This window comes from Hippocampus guttulatus, chromosome 21 (genome assembly GCF_054856545.1).
Source record: "Hippocampus guttulatus isolate MCC_2025c chromosome 21, RoL_Hgut_1.0, whole genome shotgun sequence".
Classification (NCBI taxonomy): domain Eukaryota; kingdom Metazoa; phylum Chordata; class Actinopteri; order Syngnathiformes; family Syngnathidae; genus Hippocampus; species Hippocampus guttulatus.
The window spans coordinates 12,925,150-12,946,145 of record NC_141281.1 but is presented as its reverse complement, the minus strand read 5'-3'; the positions used below and the strand labels follow the sequence as shown (position 1 = coordinate 12,946,145).

Below are 20,996 nucleotides of genomic sequence, written 5' to 3'. Positions count from 1 at the left end.
CGCCGCGGCGGCACTTTTAGACCCCCCGAGAAGCAGAATTGATGATCTCGGGCGACTCGGCGGGCGACTCGGACCTTTGATCTGTTCTCCCCGTTCCGACGCGCCCGCTTCAAGGCCGGTCCTTGGGCTCGGGGAGGACGGATCGAGCACGCGCGCCACCGGCGTTCCCCGGCCTCGTCGGAGCGCTTCGCTCCGCTGACTCTCACGCCTCCGGAGCGCCGCTCATCGCCCGAAGGCGGGAGCGTGAACGCCGGTGGCCGGACGGGCCTTTTTTCCGATTCCGGGAACTTTCCCGCGATATCCGAGCGAGCTGACCCGCGAGCGCTCGGAAAGGAAAGCTCGCGGCGTCCCTAATGACGCTTACGAGACCGACGCCCGGGCCAAATTTGGCGTCCGGGTGACTCCTGACCAACCTCTCCGAAAAAGGTGCGCGGCGGCAATATTTGTTGTCTGAAGAGAAGAAAAAAAAAGCCAGTCAAGTCTCGGTCGTGACGTCGTATTACACAGCGGGTGGTTTGAGGAACAATAAACGATAGCTTCCTGTACAAGAACAACATAGCCTACGCAGGTGAGCGTCACACCGACGAGTACGCCGACGTCATTTCTTCCCGTTTCATGAGAGAACCGACGAGCCGCAGGAGCAAAGCGAGGCGGTGGCCGCAAAGTCAACCGACAGTCGGACTGGAAGCGGATAGCGTTTGGTTTTCTTTTTTTGCAACTACGGAGCAAGATGAGCATGCTAACATCGCTAAGGTAGACTGAAGCACTTGTTCACGGCGAATGAGCCGCGGTGCGGTCGGGAGCTTTGTCAAGTGGGCAACACACTGGCACCTTCACCTTCACCTTCCGGCCCTTGGCTACGGATTCGCGTGGCATCATAACGTCGCAACGATTCAAACTAACAAACGAAGAAATAAATAACAGAAGAAATGAAGTTTGAGCTGCTCCGCCGGCGGCCGCGCTACCGAAACGTCACTCGCCCTCAGCGCGTCGACCCAAAGGCGGCGGTCACGAGGCGCGACGGCAGAGCGAGCGTCGGAGTCGGTCAAATGGTCCGGCTCAAGTCTTTAAGCTTCCTGAAAGACACAGAGAGCCATGAGACAAAGGGACGCTCGCGAGCGTGTCCCGCGCCGGCGGCGCTTTTACCTGATCCCGGTCCATCCCCGCGTCCGCCGAGATCACAATTCTCTTCTCGATCCTGCTTTCGGAAATCCCTCGGTTCACCGTCTGTTGGCGGAGGGAGCGGGGTGACTTTGGCTCTTCCGGACTTTCGGGGTACTCGCGTACCTTGGCCACGCAACGGCCGCCGGCCGTCTCCGCCGCCGAGCCGCGCCAAGTCGTCGTCGGGGGGACGGCGCCGTCCGCGTCCGCTCGCCTCTGAAACGCAGGCAAATAGGCGCCGCTCGTCAACGTCGGCGCTTTCCCTCCGTGCTCGCCCGTCTCCAAATCACCTTCCGGCCTTCCCCGTTCCAATGACCCCCCCCCCCCCCCCCCCTCTCCAAACATTCATCCATTCGACTGCAACTCACAATGACTTGAGATCGTTGCCTCCGTTGTTTTGGCTTTCCAAAAGCAAAAGTGGGCGCGCGTACTCACCCCCGGAGCTCGGAGCGTCAAAGTCCTCCTCGCCCCGGGGATCGCCTGACAAAAAGACACCGAGCACAAAAACAAAGGCCTTCACTCTCAAGCAAGTCTTTACGCTTCCAGCCGGTCAGCCCGCGCATCTCCAATGGGGAGACTTTCGCTCAAGCGCTTCAGGAGGAGGCGACCGCTCAAAGGTGGGGAAATGCGCTTTTCAAAGGAAACGGCGGACGGGGAGCGCTTTGGCGGAAAGAGCCGCTTCACGTCACCGTGGGTCGCTTTCGGTGGGAACGCTTTATCCGGGACTTTCTTTACGCGGGACCGGTTTGCGGGAGCGCCCGTCGCACGGTCGGGTTACCTCTTGCGGGCTCCCCCCGTCCTCGTCCCGCTCGTCGAGCTCTTTGTCGGCCGAGCCGGAGGAGTCCCGGCGGGTGCGCGCGGGCGGCGCGGGGGAAGGGACCTTTTGGCCCGTCGCTCGGCCACCTTCCTCCTCCTCCTCCTCCTCCGAGTCGTCCGCGTCACGGTCGCGGAGCGATGAACCGGGAGCCGGGAGAGAACGGGGCCCGGCGCCGGGGCCGATATTCGCCTCCGTTGCCGCCCACGCGTGCCGCTCCCGCTTACGGGGAGCGCGAGCCCGAGTAGCGACGTCAGCTCGCGGGCCGCGTCTCCGTCCGACCGCCGTCTCCGAAGCTTCCTCCGCAACCGCCTGCGCTACGACGCCCATCGCATCCTGGCTCGCCTCGCCGACATCATCGTCACTAGCCGGGCTACTCGGCGCGTCCTCGTCATCGTCGCCGCCGGCGAAGCTATTCCGGCGGCGAAGCCGCCGAGCGTCTCGGACCGCGTCCCCGACTGCGAGTTCTGCGGCGTGAATGACGGAAGCCCCTGGCGGAGGCGGTCCCGCGAAAGCTTCTGCCGCTACCTGACGCAGCGACTCCTCCTCCCCGGGCGCCGCCGTCACGGTCCGGACCCCCTGCGACATCCGAAACAAGCGAGCGGAGAGACGGCCGGCCGTCAAAAGGGAGACAAAGGGGGATTCGAGTGCCGACGAAGGACAACAAACACCTTCGGTAGATTTTCTTCTCCGGACGCTTTGAGTTTTGCGGCCGACTCCGGCAAAGCGTTCAGCTCGGGAGACGTTTCATTCAAAGGAGGCCTCGCCTGGGCGGGCGCGCACACACAAACGGATTCGAGATCCGATCGCGACGAGGAGCCTCCGAGCGCGAGCCTCACCCCATCCGCTTCCAAAGGTTCGATCATCGGCGAGTCGTCGAGTCGGCGAACGGGCGAGGCCGCCAAACGCTTTTCCCATTCGGTGGGCCCGCCCGCCGGCGTCTCTCCCTCTAAGAAAGAGCGGCGCAGGTCGCCGATGGCGCTCGGCGCCTTCTCAACTTTCCGCGCTCCCGACGTCGTTTCCTGACGGCAGAGTCGAGAGGTCGGCGGGTCGGCTCGACAAATCTCGAGGAACGACCGTCCGCCGTTTTACCTGATGGCTTTTTAAAAAATCTTCTTCCTGCTCGGACTGACACACAGAAAGACAGGTTGGCTTTTCTTGCGCACGCGAGTCACCTCGTCACGGTCACGGTCATCGTCACCTCTGTTCCCGTGAGGTCTCCGTCCGCAGTCTCCGTCGGCTCTGTCTGGAGGCACAAACCAATGAACACGAGCAAGGAGAGGGGCGACGGCTTCCGTTTCATGAGGAGCGCGCCGTATCCGTCCGCCGATTTTCAGAAGCGCTCGTCCTAATCGGAGTCTCGCGTCAACTCGCGGGCAATTCCGGCCGAGCCGACTCGAGGTACGCGCCGGACCGGTTGGCGCGCGATGCCCACCACACAGATAAGCATCGGTATCGATCGACCGCAAAAGCGCGTCGGCCGACAAGCTCGTGTCAAGTTCCGGGTGCGCCCCGAGTCTCGCCAAAAGGCAGCCGCGGCCCGCCCCGACCTTCGACGGGAAGCGCTTCGGAACACGGACGGATTGACGACGGAAGATGACTCGGTCGCGAGATTTGCGCTCGGGCGGAATCGGCGCGTCATCTCCAAGTGAGGTTACAAACATTTTGCAGCTCGTCGTCGAGTCGCTCGGGAGTTGGCGGACTTTCCGACGCCTCCGTTACTTTGCTCCGCTCCGCCTCTTGCTCCGCCTCTTGCCGCGCCTCTCGCTCCGCCTCCCGCTCCGCCTTTCCGCCGGCCCGCGCCATCTCGACTGGCATCGAAGAAAAGATGAAATGATGAGATGAGAAAACGCAACGGCCGTTTCTCGGGTTGAACTTTTTCACCGACTTGATGGAAACGATCCCTCCCGAGCGCTCCCTTCATCGGTGTGCTCCTCCCTCCTCTTCTCAGGCGTCACCGCGGTGATGAGGTCGCCGACAGTGATGGCTTGAGACACCATATACAGGCCCGTTCCCATGTCTGCGCACACGCACGCGCGCGCGCGCGATGAGCCGTCCCGCCGGCATCGATCCGATATCGGCTCGCCCGTCTTCAAAGCGATGGACAAGAGAGGCGATCGGAGCTCGGGCCCCGTGCAAAGCGGCCAATCTTCCTCGGTGCCGTCGGACCTTGCGACTCCGCCTCCGAAGCGCAAAGAACATTGGGGATGTCGACTTCCTGCAATTCTTTCCCACAAACGTGCTCCGTCGCAAAAGAGAAGCTTCGATCCGCCCGCGCCGTTCCCACATGCCGGAGAAGGCGGGACATCGGAGCGACGTTCCACGCGGCGTCCCGCGACCGCATCATTCGATGCGCGGTGACATACGCCGGCGTTCCGCCGCCGCCGGGACAACGCGGGAGGGACAACTCGGTCCGCCCTTTTGCGTCCGTGCCATCCGGCAAACGCCACGTCGAACGGCCGCGCGGAAAAGACAAGAAACTTGCGCTTGGGCGGGCAGCGTGAATTGAAAAAAAAAAGGAAAAGGGGTAGCGTGGCCTCCCGGGAAAGTGACACCGTTTCCCGCGGGCAATTCGAAGCTCAACAGGGAAGCGCTCGAAGGACAGATTGCTCTCTACCCGCTGGCGAGCTCCCAGCGATGGCCGGAGAGCCACCGAGAGAGGATTTGGGCGTGTCGCTCGGAGCTGAGGATCAATCGCACGAAACGTGACCGGCCGGCGTCGAGCGGCGAACTCGAGCCCCGTTTATCCATTCGCAGGTTAGTTTGCCCTCCGCGTCTATTTACACGCGCAAGAGAAGCGCGGGGGTGGAGCGCGGGCGCCGTACCGCCATCGAGGCTGCGACTCAGCAGGTTCCTCTTGCCGACGCATCGCGGGAAGTGCGGCGCGGGTCTGGAAATCCGCGCGCTGGCCCCGCGGCTCTGGATTTGAGTTCGGCCGCCGTAGCGGAACTTGGAGCCCAGGGAGAGGAAACGTTTGGGAGGTTCTTCCGGAGAGGCCAGTCTGAGGAGGGGAGAAAGGCGCGGGTGAGGACGCGCGACGGCGCCGGGCCGGACCCGGCCGAGACGCTTCGCTCACCTGAAGAAGGAGTGGTGCTCCACGCAAACTTTCCACAATCTCTTGGCCGCTCTGTGGTCGAGCAGCTTGAAGGCGATCGTCGACTCAAACTGCTCAAACTGGACACAAACGAGCGCTTCGTCGTTTAGCCGTCGCGCGCCGCTTTGCTCTCCCGAGGGCTCGGAGCGCATCTCTCCCGGCCGGGCCGTCACCTCGGCGGGGCGGATCTTGATGTAGAAATTGTTCCTTTTGTAGGAGATCTTCAGGATCTTGGGCCAGGAAAAGCGGTTGATCCTCAGTCGGTCCCTGTAGACCGGCAGGCCGCTACCGCACACGCCCAGCGTGATGGCCACGCCCTCCGAGTCCTACGCACACGCACGCGCAAGGCGGTTGTCGAGGGGCGCCGGCGGCTCCGACGGACGCCGTCCCCGAAACGTGGAAGGGAGCGAACGGAAGCCGACAAAAGGCGGAGCCGCGGCCCCCCGCCGCCTCACCCGGCGGAGACCCCAAGACGAGCCGGCAAAGCGGCTCGCTAGCGTCTAGGCCGTTCAAAGCGACAAACGGATAACGTGAGAAAGAAAGAAAGAAAAACAAAGAGAAAAGAAGCCCATTCACCGAGAGGCACGTGACAAACATTTGCTCTCCGGGAGCACCAAGAAAGCCTCTTGGCGCTTTCGTACGCCTTCACCGCGTTGGGGGGGGACAAAAGCGAGCGCACGCTTGAGGCGACCCTCGCCGTCGGCAAACAGTTGCGTACAAAGGCCCACCCGGGAGAACGCAAAAGCTGTCGAGTTCGAGGGGCGAGGGGGGCATCGGCTTTGTGCCGGCGCTCAATCGGACTCGATGGAAAAAATAAAATAGAATCAGCGGACAGACGCGCAATCGACTCCAGACGGGAAGGGGGCCGCGTCTTTCTTTTCTCTAGAAACACCCGCATCAAGTTGAGCGTTACGCAGAGTGCTGACAAGGAATCGCAAGCAGGATATTCCTCACGGTGAAATCACCCTCTGCGCGGGCGGGCGTTTACCCTCGCGTGATGAAGGTCAACTCCATACATTGAAAGTTTCTTGACGTTTTCCAGGAAAAGCATCTCGGCTTCAGCCGGCGTCATTCCTCTAAAGACGGTCGCAAAGGTTGACACAGTGAAGATTTCGCATCATCATCATGACTTTTCACCCGATTCATGGAAATGCAATCTGCATTTCAACCTGTAACTTTTGTGAAGCTCCGTGATCTTCTCCTGCATTTGCTTGTTCTGGTTGGGAGCCGAGCACAGTTCACCGACGTAGTCGGAGCCGCATTCGTCTGAAGGAAGGGCGGGGCAGGATGAAGGAAGGAAGGGCGGGCGGACGGCGAGCCGGGCGCGTTACCCGCATCGTAGTCGCCCAGCTCCGACTGGACGGTGTAGGAGCCGAGCACGGCGAGAGTGGCCGAGGAGCACGGGAGTCGACCCGAGGCTACGTCCTCTCGGAGCTGCAGACACAGCAAGTACCTGCGCGCACACAACCTCATCGGAGCTTTTGCCATTGGGGGCCGTCTTGTTTGCTTTGTGTCGAGAGCCTGCCAACTCCAGCTCGAAACAAGTTGGGCTTTGATTTTTATATCGCCGGACAGTAGAACGCTCCTACCTGGTGATGTCCTCGGAGAGCTGGGCAGGGTCGGGGGGGTAAAATTTGACATTGAAGGAGAAATTCCAGGGGATGCCTGCAAGCACACGCACGCACGCACGCACGGTCGGTCGGTCGGTCGAGCTCATCACCCGCGACCTCTTGAGGTTCCGCTCCATTTGCGCCATCAATAATTCCGAGGCCAATCGCAAACTACCAAGAAACACAATTGCCGGCGGGGCGTCGCTGCGGCCGGCCCGCCGGAGACTCGCTGACCTCGGAGTTGTTTCTTCATCTCCTTCCCGGGATCCAACCAGTTCTAGGAGACGGGGTTCAGAGGTCACGGGGGGCCGCGCGCGGGCGGCCACGCGACGGCACGCCTACCTTGTTGTCGTCCGCGTCTCTGAAGGACAAGGCGAAGTAGTCTCGCTCCAGGAGGTTGACGTGCTGGCAGACTTTGTCCAAGAGCTGAAGACCGCGAGCGCGTTTCTGCACACACGGCGAAGGGCGGACGCCGTCAAGGCGACGCCGCTCGCGGATCCGCGCTTCCGAGGGGGACCGTCGGCCGGCCGCGCCGGCAAGAGAAGATCCGCTTGGGAAAATCGATCCCGCCGTCGGGATCGGCGAGTGCCGGCTCGCGCGCAAATCCACTCTCGCGACACCTCGGACCAAAGGCGTCCGAGTCCGGTCCCGGAGGGCCGCCGTCTCCCCGTTGCGACGCCCCCGATTCAAATGATCGGATCGTCGGCAAGCTCCGAAGCGGCATTGGAACGCTCCTGACGATTTGAATCGCGTGCGTTGCAACGGGGAGACGTGGAAAAGACGCGGGACCGGACTTTGACACCCGCGCCTCAGACCAAAGGATCATCTCGGAAGACAAACTTAGAAGACGCAACATAGACATCCTTGTTTGGGAAGGGACGGCCACAAAGTCGGGACGGTTTCGGGGTGTCGAGCTCTTCCGAGAAAGGGCTGCGGATTGGGTTTTTATTTCTTTTTTGTCGCATCGTCCGTCAACCCGCGTCGAAAGAGACGGCGCGGCAAGTCAAAAAGTCCTCGCTTCGCTCGCCGGCTCCATCGAGCGCAAAACACGCACGGCCCGCCGGGAAGGCTTACCCGAAGCCGCCGTTTTTTTCGGCCGGCGCCGAACGCGTCGTCTCGGTATCGAGCCGTTATATACGATATGTGACGTCGCGTCGCGCGGCCGACGGGCGCTCTCACCTCCAGCGTGCAGCTGAAGACGGATCCGTCCAACAGGGTGACTTTGGCCCGCGCGCTCCTGAAGCTCAGGGTCCTTCCGCCGGGGGCGGGGGCGGGGGCGGGCGGACCGCCGGCCGAGGTTGGAGCGCTCCACTCGCCGGCCGCCGAGACGCCTCGGCCCTCTCCTGACTGAGCGGGCGGGAGGCGATATCACGCTTCTGCCGCGCCGAGGACGAGGCGCGGCGGCTCTTTACCTGCGTGGGCGCGGCCACCTCTGGGAGGGACTCCGCCTCCTGCGCCCCCCCGGTTGCCATGTCATCGGCGGATGCGGTTCAAGGACGAACTGGCTCGGTGCCCCCGGCAAAAGCTGCGCGTCGTATTGATCAGCAACACGAATGAAAGTCCGATGAGCTTCTCCGCAATGTCAGAATCAAATCGATTGAAATATCCTTCGCGCTCGTCAATCCTTTGGCCCGCCAGCTGTCATACGAGGGTCGCCATGGCAATGCTTTTGAGCAGGGGATCCAGAAAAAGGGATTAACATCGTGTGCTCTGTTTTTCAGTCAGATGATGTGGGTCAGCATGTGCGTGCGTGTGTGTGTGTGGAGGGGGGGGGGGGGGGGAGGGGTTCTGAAGGTGGAGCTTACAATAAGAGGGGGTGAGGTTGATTTTTTCTTGTAATGTTATGTCTGCGTGTGTGTGTGCGTGTGCGTGTGTAGTAAATCCGTCTATCCATTTTCCGTTTATCGCCCCGATATGCTGGGGGGGGGGGGGGGGCTGGAGCCTATCCCTGATGTCTTTGGGCGGTAGGCAGGGTACACCCCCAAATGTTGCTGCAATCCTAATCATTGACATGATTCTTTTTTTTGGACAAGCAAAAATCAGGCCATTGAAGTTTAAAAAAGACATGACTGAAACATTGTGATCACTTGTGTATCCTATGTCGACATTTGCTGAATCCCCCCCCCCCCCCTTGGGCTTTTTATTTTGACAAATGGTTGCCCAATCTCCAGTGTTCCGAATTGCTTGCTCTGGTCTTTGACGATGCCGTCCGCTACGTTTTCAGGCTTGTTACCATGCACAAAGCATGTCTAGAATAAAGAATGTTAAGTTTGTCTTCAAGTCATTTGAACAACTTTCATTGAAAAAGAAAAAGTAATCTGCCTAAGGCTGTAGCGTGTTCTCAAATGGTGAATATGAAAGTCTTCTCTTTTGAATGCATTGACTTTGAAAGCAAAGGATTGCATGACGGCTGCTTCCATCCTGCGGCAGCAAACAGCCCAGCCCGGCCCAGCACTGCAAACGCAGGCGCACAGCTGCGGCATGATGAAGCAAGTGTGTGTGTGTGTGGGGGGGGGGGGGGTCGGTCAAAGTCTTCATTCGCTTCAGGAGATACGAGCAAGCATCACAGGGGCCAGCTCTCGCGCGCGTCTCCAACATGCAATATTACCCATCGAATGGAAGGTGAAAGCGTCCTTACCTAAGCCGCCGGCGTCCGGTTAGCTCGCTCTCTTCGTCGCGGTTTCGGGCGAGTGCCCCCGCCTTTCCCTTCCAACGTCATTTGTCTGACGCCTTGACGTCATGACGTACAGGACGGGCGGGGCTGGCTCAACCACTTCGGACAGGTGGAGCTTCGTCCCAAATCAAATGAAAAGAGTCCCACTTTTTTGGGCGTGTCTAACCTCAAGCTTTTTGGGCCTGGATTTCATTTCTTTGTGATTTCAATCAAGTCCGATCGAGTGTTTGACGTCCATCAATTTTGACACCGCGTGACAACTTGCCCACAACATCCATTTCTAGTTGAACATCATCGAAATCCAAACAACCATGCAGGCGTGTGGGTGTGTCTGAGAGAGAGAGAGAGAGAGAGCTTTAGCAAGGCCGAGTTTTGAATCGGTCACTCTTTCCCTCCTCTTGCCTTTTTCTTTTTGTGTGGACTTTTTTGCTTTAGAGTTTCGCGCACAGCGCTGCGTTAGTCCGCGCGACGTGGCCATTTCTTCTTCGTGAGTGTTCTTCTGTCAACGACGGTCATATTTGTCGTTACGTGATTGCCACCCAGTGGTCAGACGGAGACACCGCAGTTGAATGAAACAGGAGGGTCCGGTGGTCGGGCAAGATGACAAGTTTCTCGAAGCCCTGCTGAAATCCCTTTAATTCTTTGCACTTCACCGAATTCGTGCCTTGAAAAAAAGTTGTTCGACTGTATATTTTGACCGGGACTTGACTTATCGCCACTGGAGAGTTGCGTCGCATTGCATTTATTGAGGGATTTCTTTTGAGTTCATTTGTGCAAAATACTGTATGTATTCTTTGAACAAACGCAAAAGAAATAATAGCAAATCCCCACCCGTTTCGTACAATTTCAGGAAAAATACGATACAGTGGACCAAAATGGAAGCTGTGTTTTTTTTTCTTACAATGTAATTACAATTGACGCCCGCAAATCACGGAGAATTTAAACTAGGCTGGCCCGCAAGTAGCTCAAATTTGCGTTATTTTGAAGTTCTTGTAAATCGTGATTTTACCGGTGCGGCCCACTTGGGAATAGATTTTCCTCCACGCGGCGCCTGAGCTAAAAGGACTGCGACACCCCCGGTCTCAATAATTTATTGATACCAACTAAGTACTGCTTAGTGACCCAAACATGACGAACCGGGTCGGAAACGGCACCACGTGAACATGTGGACCGCTTTCCCTCCCCTCGAAAGCCGCCGCGCATGCGCGATGAGCCGGCAGGCGCTCCGTCTGGGATCTTCGCGTGCGGGCGCAAAGCGCGGCCTCGACGACATCAACAACAACAACAACATCAAGAAGAAGAAGAAAAAACAACAACAGCGGCAAGACCGGCGGGCGGGCGGTCCAGCGTTGCTGGCGGCTGGGCCTGCGGTGAGCGGACGCGGGCGAACATCCCGACCGCTGCCGACTCTGAGGTAAGAGCCCGCCGCGCCCGCGCCCTGTTCGCGGGGATGGCTGCGCGTTCTCGATCCGCTCATGGCCGCCCGCTCGCTCGTGTTGCCCGCGTGCCTGCGTCTCGCTCCCGGGTCGAGCCGCGAACGCGAACGGCCGCGCGCAGACGTGCTCCACTGAACGACGCCCCGACCGCAACCCGCAAGCCAAGTCGAGAGCGAGCGAGAGCTTGGCGGAAATCGCCATTTTGTGCCTCGAGTCCAGCGGCCGCCAGTAGGCCGCCATTTGACGGGACCAACAAAAGAGCCGTCCGATCCGCAGCGGGCGGACGTCGGCCGGGAAAGCGAGCAGCGGCTGCGCTCCGCTCGTTTGTCGATTTCGCGTCACGGCGGCTTCGCCGAGGTCCGCGACGAACGTCGAGCAGCCGCTTGTCCCTCGAACAAGGAAGCCCTTCCATTTGCGCGTCGCCGTGCTCCCGGCCGAGCGGCCCATGTCGAGTTTGGGCTTCGGTTTCGTCGCCGACTTTGCCCGCGAGCGGCCGCGTGCTAATTGTTAGCCCTTTGAAAAACGTCTGCGCGTGACGTCACGGAGCGCGGACACACTCCGAAGGCGCGTTCCCGCGATCCCAAACTCTTTCGACGTCGTTACGGAAACTCCTTGGGCCATTTTAGCGCCATCGGCGCTCCACACTTGAGTCGGCGTTTGCATTTTGTAACATTGTAACGTAGGCGAGTCCACTCTTCCGTTTTCTACATCCCAGCTGACTTGTGGGCGAGAGGCAGGTACACACAGGATTGGTGGCAGATACGCAGCCCCAAACCACCCACACCTATGGACAACTTCCGGGTTTCAATGAGCCGACCGTGCATACTTTTGTCATGTGCGACGAAGCCAGAGTGTCCGGAGAACACCCCCCCCCCCCCACACACACACACACACTGTGCAGAACATCGGCAAAGCCTCGACATGAAACCGCACGCTCTGAGCCGTGAGGCAAACGGGCTCGCCATCGCCACTCTTGAGCAGCTATTCGCCTCATCCGGTGACTCGGTGCACTTTATTGCACGTTGCGGTTTTGTGGAAAACGTGATCCGTGACGGCGCCCTCATCCGATAGTTAGGCCTGGCGCCCCCAACGACACACGTTGGCGAGACTCGTCCGAGTGAAGAGTGAAGGATGCGTGTGATGCGCGCGTGCAGATGGCCGAGACGGTGAAGTATGTGGACGAGGAGCACAAGAACGTCTTCCTCAAGTTGCTCAACGAGCAGCGTCTGGAGGGGGAGCACTGCGACATCGCCGTGGTGGTCGAAGACGTCAAATTCCGCGCTCACCGCTGCGTCCTGGCGGCCTGCTCCAACTACTTCAAGAAACTCTTCAAAAAACACGAGGTGGGCCCACAACGGCCGACCCGAGCGACGCGCGCGCGCCGGCCGCTACTCAGTGCGCGTGCGCGTGCAGGTGGACAACTCGTCCGTGATCGAGATCGACTTCATCCGCTCGGACATCTTCGAAGAGGTGCTGAACTACATGTACACGGCCAAGATCTCCGTCAAGAAGAGAGACGTCAACCTGATGATGTCGTCGGGTCAAATCCTGGGCATCCGCTTCCTCGACAAACTCTGTTCTCAGGTAGGCGCCGGCGTCTCCTCGTCCCGCGTCCGACAAAAGTTTGACCTTTGTGATGAATCCTCGGCCCGAAAGCGCCGCCCGCCGACGCGGCGGCCCGCCGGGAGCGTTGCGAGACCGGCTCGCTAGTGATGGGACGGGGCCGTTTTCTAGCGCCGTTGGAAATGTGAACGCCGGCCCGTGTGTTAAAAAAACAACAACAAAAGAGAGTTCACATTTACGTTTGCCAATTATTGCGAGAAGTCACGAACATGAGTATCATTCATTCTTAATAGCGACATGCCATAATAGCAACGGTCGTTGGAGCAACCCGCTTCAATCGGAAGCGCGTCTCAAACCGGCTGCCCTTTGCACGAATCGCCCCTGAAGAATTCCTGGACGAGGCCCCCGTCGGGGAGAAAGCGCCCACACGCCGGTCGAATTCCCGCACGCCGGCTCACGTCGACGTTGGCGGGCCGCGCGGCGCCCGAACCCAACGCCGCCCCGGAGTATTTGGTCCGACGCGCGGCACCTACGGCAACTTTGCTCGAGTAGAAGCGGCGGCGCCGGGTCACGTCTCCCGTCGGAGCGGGGAGTCGGGCGAGCCCCGTGACGTGACGGCTTCCGAATCTGTGGCGGGGAGGAGCTGCGTGCTCGAAAACCGACACGTCTCCTTGGGATGGCGTTGTCATTTCGTGGTATCGTGGGCTCCCGACGGCTAAAAAGCGCCTCTTTAGGTGCGGTCAATGCTGCAGCGTGACAATATCTCTTCTCGTGCCCCCCCCCCCCCCCACCCCCCAAAAAAGTTTGTGATCTCGATTGTACCATGAGAGCAGTGAAGTGGGCGGGGCTTTCTGCGTGGGGAGTTTGTGAGAGTCTGTTCGAACCACCGGGATTGAAGAGTTTCTCTCTCTTTTTTCCCTCCTTCCTGCAGAAACGAGAAGACGCGCCCTCCGAGGAGAAGGACAAGTTTCCTTATGACATCGTAAAGATGGCGCTGCCTCCCGAGGCTCAGCTGGTCGCCGCGGCCGAGGTCAACGCTCGAGTCGCTATTTGCCAACGTCAACAACGGTCTCCTACGCTTACTGTCGGGAACGCTTGCTCGGCCACGGGACGCCGATATTGTTTTGCCGTTAACGGAGATCGCCCCCCCCCCTCCCCCTCCTGTTTTAATGATGTGTGGGGCAACGCAGGTTCTCGGGGAGCACGAGGACGCGCCCGGCGCAGATGACCTCGTCGGGGCCTCGGCCAATCAGGAGCTGGATAAATCTCCCAACGCGGCGCTGCGTGTGCAGGAAGCCATTCTGAAGGAACTGGCCAACGAGCACGTGCACAAGGTAGCGCGGAACGCAGCGCGCCGCGGGGGGGCGCGACCAAAAGAAAAAGTCCAAACTTGACTCCGCCTCGGATGAAACGGGATGACTTCAAAGAACGCTCGTCCTTCATTTCATCCGTTGCGTTCAAGACAAACCGCGCGGCGGGTTCACGTCGCCGACTGCGAACGAATGATTGCGTCCCGTTTGGCGGCCTCTCCTCTGGAACGGAGGGCGGGACGCTGCGGAGTGGGCTTGCTCGTGCAGAAAACCGCAGCGTTCTGCAAAACGCCCATGAGCGGCGCGCAAAATTGACTTGCGTTGGTCCGTTCCCAAAAGTGGAACTACCCTTGGTCTGAAAGTACCGTTCGCTTCGGAATCGGTCAGACTAGCGATAGAGCGGCCCGGCCGGGGGAGGTCGGGGGGGTGACGGCAGGCCACGTTCAAACTTTCAAAATGTCCAGTTGGAAACGGGGAATGAACAAATCTGTCGTTCAAAACGAATGGAAGAAAGTCCCGCATCTTTTTCCCCGTGACGCGTCGACACTTGTCGATCGGTCTCGTCGACTACGGCGGCGCGAACGAGGCGACTGGACTCGTCCAAGACAAAAGGACTCGGGGGGGTGGGGACCGACTCCGGACTCGCCCGCTGGCGATGACCTCGACGCGACGGCCGGGATTGACGTAGCGGCGCGCGGTCCGCAGGTGGCCTGCTACGACCAAGACGTGGTGACGGACATGGAGGCGGAGCCCAAAGAGCCGGGAGCCGAGCACCACGCCACCCAGACGCTCGCCTTCGCCGACAGCATGGGCGAGGTGAAAGACGAGCAGCCCCCCGCCTGGGCGGCGGCCGACATGAAGTTCGAATATCTGCTCTACGGACACCGAGAACAGCCGGCGTGTCACGTGTGCGCCAAGACCTTCTCGGACGAGAGCCGGCTCAGGTAGCTCGCGGGCGTCGTCGCGGCCGGCCGGCCCGCCTCCGCGCCGGCCGCGCGCGTGACCGTGCCGCCCGCGCCTTTTAGGAAACACGAGAAGCTCCATTCGGCCGAGCGGCCGTTCGCGTGCGAGATCTGCGCCAAGGCCTTCACGACCCACGCTCACCTCAAAGGTAAGAAGCCGCCCCGCCGCCGGACGGACGGACGGACGGCTCTCGCTTCCGGAGTGACTCCGCCCCGGCCCCCGTCCGTCCCAGAACACCTCAAGATCCACACGGGCTTCAAGCCGTACAGGTGCGACGTGTGCGGCAAGTCCTTCATCCGGGCTCCGGACCTGAAAAAACACGAGCGAGTCCACAGCAACGAGCGGCCGTTCGCCTGCCAGATGTGCGACAAGGTGGGTGGGCGGAGCCGCGCCGCCGTCCCTCCCTCCCTCCCTCCGTCTCACCCGTCCGTCCCTCCGTCTGTCCGCAGGCCTTCAAGCACAAGTCTCACCTGAAAGATCACGAGAGGCGACACCGGGGAGAAAAACCTTTCGTGTGCGCATCGTGCACGAAGGCCTTCGCCAAGGTGCCGGCGTCGCGCGATTTCCGTCTCGGCGCCGCTCGTTAGCGTCCCGAAACGATCCGTCCCCGAGTCAAACTTAGCTTCTATTCGCGCGGTGATTGCCGCCACCTTTCCGCGGCGGCGGCACCAAAACGGTGACGTCGGATTCTCTCGGTCGGTCAAATCGTCGTCGCGGATCTCGTCGGTGAAACGGCTTTCGGCCCTCTAAGTGATGGGGGCTTTTTTTCCCCCTCCTAACGTCGGATCGCGCGCAACGTAACAGAAATGCTCAAAGAAGAACGCCGCCGCTTTCCTCAAGTCTCACGACCGTACGGAGTGCCGTCGCGGCGTGCCGTGACGTGCGGCCTGCCGATTTTAGTCAGGAAGCGCGGGCGGTTCGTCCGCGAGCGGAGGTACGGCTTCTCGTTCCGTTCGACCCGTGGATGGAAGGGCACTCGCCTTTTTGCCAACTCCGATGGATGAGTCCCGCTTGTTAAAAAAAAAAGAAAGAAGTCACGGTAGCGCTGCGCCGCAAATGCTCCGTGAGGGCACTGACCGAGGTTTTTGTCGACAGGCATCCGATCTGAAGCGTCACGAGAACAACATGCACAGCGAGAGGAAGTTGGCGAATCCCCTGCAGAGCGACACGGAAGCCCTGCAGGCGGCCGCCATGGCCGCCGAGGAGTCGCACATGGACAACATGAGCTGCTCCTAACGTACGCAAACGCTCGGCTCCCGCGTCAAAAATAAAACTCTCGGTTCAGTTTCATGAGCGCAAACGTTGGCCGGCGCCTTCTTCTCCGGTCGCCGCGCCGTCTCGGGGTTTGACGGGCCAACGGCGGCCGGGGTTCGCGTGGTAAACCTCCAACGGAAGACGGTCCGGGTGGAGGCGCCGCTCGCCGACGTCGAAGAGACGCCGCGCGGAGACGGCGCCTTGCATCGGCGCGGCTCTGCTGCTTGGCAAAAAGAGGACAATCGTGTCCGTGTCTCAATCTTTGGGGACTTAACGGCAGACCTCGAGAACCTCGGGGACGCAAGGTGAAATTTGCCAGAATCCACTTGGCCGCCTCCTTTCGACTTGTGCGGCTTAGCCTAACCTGGACCGATGACGACTTCAACTCAGGTGGGCACGCGTGGCCTCTTCGCGCGTGCCGATACCCGTTGTCGCAACTGAAGTCGAGCTGGATGGCCGCGGAAGCTTTGGCGCCGAGGGGCCCGTGAACCTTAATGATGCCTTCGCACCACACACGAGACGTTTTGCCGGCGGCGGGCCTCTTCGCAGGAAACGGCCGCGGAGCCCCGCGGTCGAGAATCTTTCGATGCCGGGCTTCACTCGAGAGGAACGCCAAAGACGGCGCCGTCTGACGGGAGAGAGCAAAGCGCTGGTCGAAAAGAGATCCGACCTTTGACGCGGGCTCGAGCGAGCGCGCCGCCGCTCCTCGTGCGCCTCGGCCGCGCGCGTTCGCTTTCAACGCCCGAAGCCGGCAGGGAGGCGGAGAGCTCGACGTGACGGACGAAGCCCGGCCGCTTCGCGTCGGCCGCTTGCGTCGCGCCCTGCCGCGGACACGCGAACGACACAAACACGCAGGCATTTACGCGAGGGGGCCGTCGTTCAGGAAGCCCTCACGCGCTCGACTCAAAGGTGCTAGCGAACGACGTCCTCCGACACATGCGCGAACGCTCTCGCCCGACATCGATACGCGCAGTCGCACAGGCGGTGCCGCTCGTGCTCAAATTCGCCTGTGAGGTCAAAGGTCACACTCACCGGCACGTCTCCGGCGGGCAGTCCCGACAAGTCCCGCCCCCGCGATGCTCCGCCGCGCCGTCCGAGCGCGGCCGGTCGCCTCGCGCGGCCGAGGTGCGCGTGGAGAAGGCGGGCGGGCACGAAGGCTCCACGTCGTAACAGAACGAGGAAAGGCCGCGGTGCGCTGGAAAAGAGCGGCGGGCGGCGCACTTCCTCATCCTCCAAACTTCGGGCGGCCAGACAGGAAGGGCGAGCGGGACGGGCACCCGACTCGCTCCGTTTCCGCACGGTTTCGGCGCTCTTTTTGTCGTAGCAATCGGCCGCCGATTGGCTACCGGGACTCTGGGGGCCGCGGCTTACGACCGAGGAAAGAAAAGCAACGCAAATGTGATTAAGGCCGTGCATTCCGTTAGCGTGCGTGCGCAAAACTTACAGCGAAGATGTCCTTCACGCGCGTGACGGCTTGTCTGCGCGTGCTCTTGAGCGTGCGCGTGTAGTTGCGGAGCCGCGTCTGGACCGCGCGCGTTTGTCGGCGCGTCAGCGCGGCCAAGAGCGCCTGGGCAGGGGGCGGAGCCTGCGCAGCGGGAGAAGCCTCCTCGGATGACGAACCCGCCGGCGGCGTGGATAGCCCCGCCTCCTGCAGCTCTGCACCACAATCGCATTTGACGATTTGTTTTCCAGGTCACGCGGAGAATCGCGCCTCTCGTTTGGGGCAAGGGGGGAAGGCACGTGCCGACGTGCTAACATGCTTCCGGATTGGATGCAAGCCAAACGTGCGAGGGTGACGCGCGAGCCTCGGCAAACTTCTGTCTTACCATCTATACTTTGCCTCTCCTCTTGCTCCTCCCCCGCGCTCTCCGGCTCTTGCCAGTATGTCTCCGTGGCGATGTGCCGAGAGTCAGCCGTCGCCGTCTGCTCAGCTGATGAGGGTGACGTCTTTCTGTAGGCCGGCAATCAAAGACAAGTTGACTGCGGCTTTGGTGTACGGGGCCGATGCGGCGGGGCACTCTGAGAACTGGCCGGCCGTTTGCTCCAGACGGGATACGTTCCACCGGCCGCGGACGCGCTCCGTATGACGAAGGAAGCCAGACGCATCCGGTGTATTGATCTCGCAGCGCGCGTGCGTGCATCTGGTCTCCATTAGGAGGAAACGCATCTTGGCGGCCAATAAGATGGAAGAGATTTCACTTTGGTCCTCAGACTGCAAGCAGACCTTGCCCCTCCATCGGTGCGGTATGTCACGTTTGCAAGCACGGATTTTGTGATCGTTTGACCGTGGATCGTAATTGACGATAAGTAGTCAGAAAGGACGACGATTGTCGACTAAACTCCCTTGAACAGCTCTTCTTCATTGCCGCTAAATGACGTAGCTCGATCGCGCGAACGACAGGATGTCACTGCGCTAATTATAGTGCTGGTTGTATGCGGAAAATCAAGTGCAAAGAGAAAGCAACTCACCTCCATGCGGCGCTGCGCCGAGGTTGGGCCGGAGCGGCGCGGGAAAGCGGCGGAGGGCTCGAGGATGCGAGTGGGAGTGGCCCGGAGCACACGTGCGGTTGTCGCTCTTCCGCTTTGGATCGACGGCTGGACCTCCGAGTCAGATGACGATCGCTCCCTTTCCGGCGTGCTGTTGGAACGCGTAGCGAGTGTACAGTCGGCGGGCCCCGACACATACCCCGAGGTACTTCTGAGCACAACTTTTTGGAGGGTCTGACAAGAAATGCCAAGGAGGGCGATGGCGCATATGGCACATTCAACATGATGCCGTCAAGGTACTTTTCACGTGGCACCACGCCGTTTGGCCCATTGGTCGTTTTTCTTCCACTAGAGTGTATTTAAGGCGGTGAGATTGATTCATTGCCCGGGCCGACAGTCCACAATATTAAAATTAAAAATAAAAAAACCCTTCAGAACGATCAGGGTTGAGTTCCTGGGTGAAGAGCGATCCCCAACAAACGATTCACTCGCTCCCCTCATCACTTTCAAGGCATTTGAGAGGACTTTTTTGTTGTCGTTGTCAACTAGTACACCAAAAATTCCATCTCGTGATTTGTTGGTGGGCTTTGAGTGAAAAATTGCCCACAGCACCTGAGCGTATGTAGCTTAGCGCCTGGAGCGAGGCGTTTTGCTGTTCAATTCTCAACATCTTTGCCTGCGCGCCCACTCGAAATGCTTTTCGTAAAATACGTTTCGGACTTAGATGAATTGACTGAAATATCACGGATACAAGAGGTCCGTGTGTCCTCTGGTACGTAAATGAAAAGTCGATTTTCCTTTCGCTTTGGGACGACCGCTGCAGCTGCGCGACTCGTCTGGCTGGCGATCTGCACGGAGCATGCGCAGTGGTCAGCTCGAGCAGCGTTTCCGCGTTGTTTGTGTGAAGCGGCTGACGGCGGCGGATCTTCGACAAGGGTGGGTGTTGTTGTTGTTGTTGTTTTGTCTCCCGTAAGTCGCCGTCCGCTCGCGCGGCTTCGGGGTTGTGGAACGAGCTGACTTTTGGCAAAGTTGCGACGACGCAGCTCGCGCTACCGCTCACACTTTCGCAATAAAGGTCGACGTGATCTGCGATGCAGTCCAATCGATTGAAGCTCGTTGGATTTTGCAGCCGGTCTTCGCGTGCTCTTTCCCTCGTAATGATCACAGGAATGATTTGATGAACACAGCGAGTAATCTGCCGTACAAACTGGAGGGCTATTTAGGGAAGTCTTTCCCCCCCCCCCCCCAAACTGCAAAACTCCAGGAAGTGAAGGTGTAATTTTTGAGTAGCACGTGACCCGCGTGCGGACGTTCTCCCAACTCCTCTGAACCGGGAAGCGACTTTATTTTGAAAGGACGTCGATTGGAACTTCCTCTTTGGTTTCGTTGCCATTGAAGCCAAGACAAAGTTGGGCGGTCTCGAGTTCAGTCCTTCAATATTGATCCCCCCGGATGAATACTTTCCAAATGGTTGTTTCGTGTTTGAAATTAACCCGAACACACACGACAGGTTTGTCACGTTTGAAATTAAAACGCTTACGTATATAAATGCATGTGCACTAAAGAGGATGAAGAACAAACAGAGCAGCGCTCCAGGCAAGTAAACCGCACGCACGCACACACGCACACTCACATTTGAGCCTGTGAGAGTTTGACGTGCGTGCGCGCGTGTTTTTAGTAGGTGGGAGGAGACCTTTGTGGTCATGGCAAGACTACCCGAAGCAGCAGAATGCCAAAGCTGCTCCCGCCGGCGGGAGCAGCTACACCCAAAGGCAGGCAAACTGGCAGGCGCGAGCTTGTCGTGTCAGTCTCGGGGATTTGCCACAAAGAGATGTGCTTTTAAAGTTGGCATGAAGCTCGAGGGAATCGACCCGCCGCATCCAAACATGTTCCGCGTGACGACTGTCGCCGCGTCCGCAGATAAGATGCGAGCGACGTAACGACGGTCTGCGAGCTGCGACCGCTCGGCGCCGCCGTGTCATTTTCGGTCGGCGGCGAGCGGCCCGCTCAACAATTCGGCGACGAGGCTCTTCAGCATTGCTGCCATCCGATCGGCCCGCCGCCCGCTCTGTCCAGCAAATGGACGGCGGGGCCTTCCTTCCGCTCACTCGGCGGGACGTCATCCCGATCATGTCCATCAAACGGGGTCCCGCCCTCAAGATTTACAGCTCCATCTCGATGCTTAAACACGAGGAAGGTTTCGAGGGAGACAACGCCTCATCGCATCACGCCGGCAAAAAAACGGTCACCAGACGAAAAAAAGAACCCGTCGGCCAATGAAGACGACAAGCAAGCACGTGACGCTGACGGGGGCGACGAGAAGGATCGCGCGCCGGGAGAAAATGTGACCCGAGAGCCGATCGCTAGCCCGTAGCACAGCGCGTGAACCTCGGCGGCTCGTCCGGCTCGCTTTTCCATCTGAGAACATTTTGCGGCGGGAGCGCCTTCGTCTCAGCGGCTCGTTTCATCGGGAGGCTGTTCCGCAGCCGGGCGGCCACGTCCGGCTGCGGATGTCCATCGTCTTGCTCCGCGTCGGACGCCGAAGAGCGACCTTTCCGTTTGCCGCCCGCTTCGCTGACGTCGGGGGGCGGTCGCTCCTTTCTGTTTCTGTGTGCCGATGCCCCCGCTCA

At 59.8% G+C, this 20,996-nt stretch overlaps 3 protein-coding genes across 9 annotated transcripts; 1 reads left to right on the top strand and 2 right to left on the bottom strand.

Moving 5' to 3' along the window:
- Positions 1-480: 480 nt before the first annotated feature.
- LOC147187250 (protein 4.1-like) lies at positions 481-10,554 on the bottom strand. 6 transcript variants are annotated; one of them, XM_086102401.1, is made up of 23 exons: positions 9,318-10,554; positions 8,092-8,345; positions 7,859-8,026; positions 7,022-7,126; positions 6,914-6,956; positions 6,659-6,734; positions 6,401-6,522; positions 6,239-6,335; positions 6,058-6,145; positions 5,243-5,395; positions 5,052-5,149; positions 4,801-4,976; positions 3,864-3,995; positions 3,638-3,786; positions 3,177-3,221; positions 3,068-3,103; positions 2,815-2,997; positions 2,647-2,742; positions 1,940-2,554; positions 1,597-1,641; positions 1,288-1,377; positions 1,147-1,227; positions 481-1,076 (listed from the first exon to the last, which is right to left on the bottom strand). In XM_086102401.1, exons 2-23 carry the CDS (start codon positions 8,149-8,151, stop codon positions 1,068-1,070), a joined length of 2,667 nt encoding a protein of 888 aa, XP_085958527.1. In that variant the 5' UTR covers positions 8,152-8,345; positions 9,318-10,554; the 3' UTR covers positions 481-1,067. The 6 variants fall into 6 exon arrangements, 5 of the variants coding, with proteins under 5 accessions (XP_085958527.1, XP_085958523.1, XP_085958524.1 ...); XM_086102397.1 differs by having other exon boundaries at positions 6,401-6,734; positions 6,855-6,956; XM_086102398.1 differs by having other exon boundaries at positions 6,401-6,734; positions 6,855-6,956; positions 8,092-8,204.
- On the top strand, positions 10,551-15,925 carry zbtb14 (zinc finger and BTB domain containing 14). Of its 2 annotated transcripts, none has more exons than XM_086102403.1 (10): positions 10,551-10,767; positions 11,944-12,132; positions 12,203-12,373; positions 13,284-13,382; positions 13,543-13,686; positions 14,368-14,606; positions 14,688-14,773; positions 14,887-14,997; positions 15,075-15,170; positions 15,721-15,925. In XM_086102403.1, exons 1-10 carry the CDS (start codon positions 10,555-10,557, stop codon positions 15,894-15,896), a joined length of 1,524 nt encoding a protein of 507 aa, XP_085958529.1. In that variant the 5' UTR covers positions 10,551-10,554; the 3' UTR covers positions 15,897-15,925. The 2 variants fall into 2 exon arrangements, with proteins under 2 accessions (XP_085958529.1, XP_085958530.1); XM_086102404.1 differs by having other exon boundaries at positions 14,858-14,997.
- Positions 15,926-17,075: 1,150 nt separating this feature from the next.
- LOC147187248 (uncharacterized) lies at positions 17,076-19,591 on the bottom strand. The gene is made up of 4 exons (XM_086102405.1): positions 18,349-19,591; positions 17,706-17,830; positions 17,324-17,535; positions 17,076-17,245 (listed from the first exon to the last, which is right to left on the bottom strand). The coding sequence occupies exons 1-4, from the start codon at positions 18,648-18,650 to the stop codon at positions 17,222-17,224; spliced, it is 663 nt and encodes a 220-aa protein (XP_085958531.1). The 5' UTR covers positions 18,651-19,591; the 3' UTR covers positions 17,076-17,221.
- Positions 19,592-20,996: the final 1,405 nt, after the last annotated feature.

Excerpts from the sequence above, each read along its gene's own strand:
- LOC147187250 (XM_086102397.1), bottom strand. The coding sequence starts at position 8,151 with ATGGCAACCGGGGGGGCGCAGGAGGCGGAGTCCCTCCCAGAGGTGGCC. Across the intron at positions 1,642-1,939 it reads ACGGGGGGAGCCCGCAAGAG|GCGATCCCCGGGGCGAGGAG; the intron begins GTAACCCGACCG and ends TCTTTTTGTCAG. Across the intron at positions 1,228-1,287 it reads GCGGCCGTTGCGTGGCCAAG|ACGGTGAACCGAGGGATTTC; the intron begins GTACGCGAGTAC and ends CTCCGCCAACAG.
- zbtb14 (XM_086102403.1), top strand. The coding sequence starts at position 10,555 with ATGCGCGATGAGCCGGCAGGCGCTCCGTCTGGGATCTTCGCGTGCGGG. Across the intron at positions 10,768-11,943 it reads CGACCGCTGCCGACTCTGAG|ATGGCCGAGACGGTGAAGTA; the intron begins GTAAGAGCCCGC and ends GCGCGCGTGCAG. Across the intron at positions 15,171-15,720 it reads GCACGAAGGCCTTCGCCAAG|GCATCCGATCTGAAGCGTCA; the intron begins GTGCCGGCGTCG and ends TTTTGTCGACAG.
- LOC147187248 (XM_086102405.1), bottom strand. The coding sequence starts at position 18,650 with ATGTTGAATGTGCCATATGCGCCATCGCCCTCCTTGGCATTTCTTGTC. Across the intron at positions 17,831-18,348 it reads CGGCGCAGCGCCGCATGGAG|AAAGACGTCACCCTCATCAG; the intron begins GTGAGTTGCTTT and ends GCCGGCCTACAG. Across the intron at positions 17,536-17,705 it reads GGAGAGGCAAAGTATAGATG|AGCTGCAGGAGGCGGGGCTA; the intron begins GTAAGACAGAAG and ends ATTGTGGTGCAG.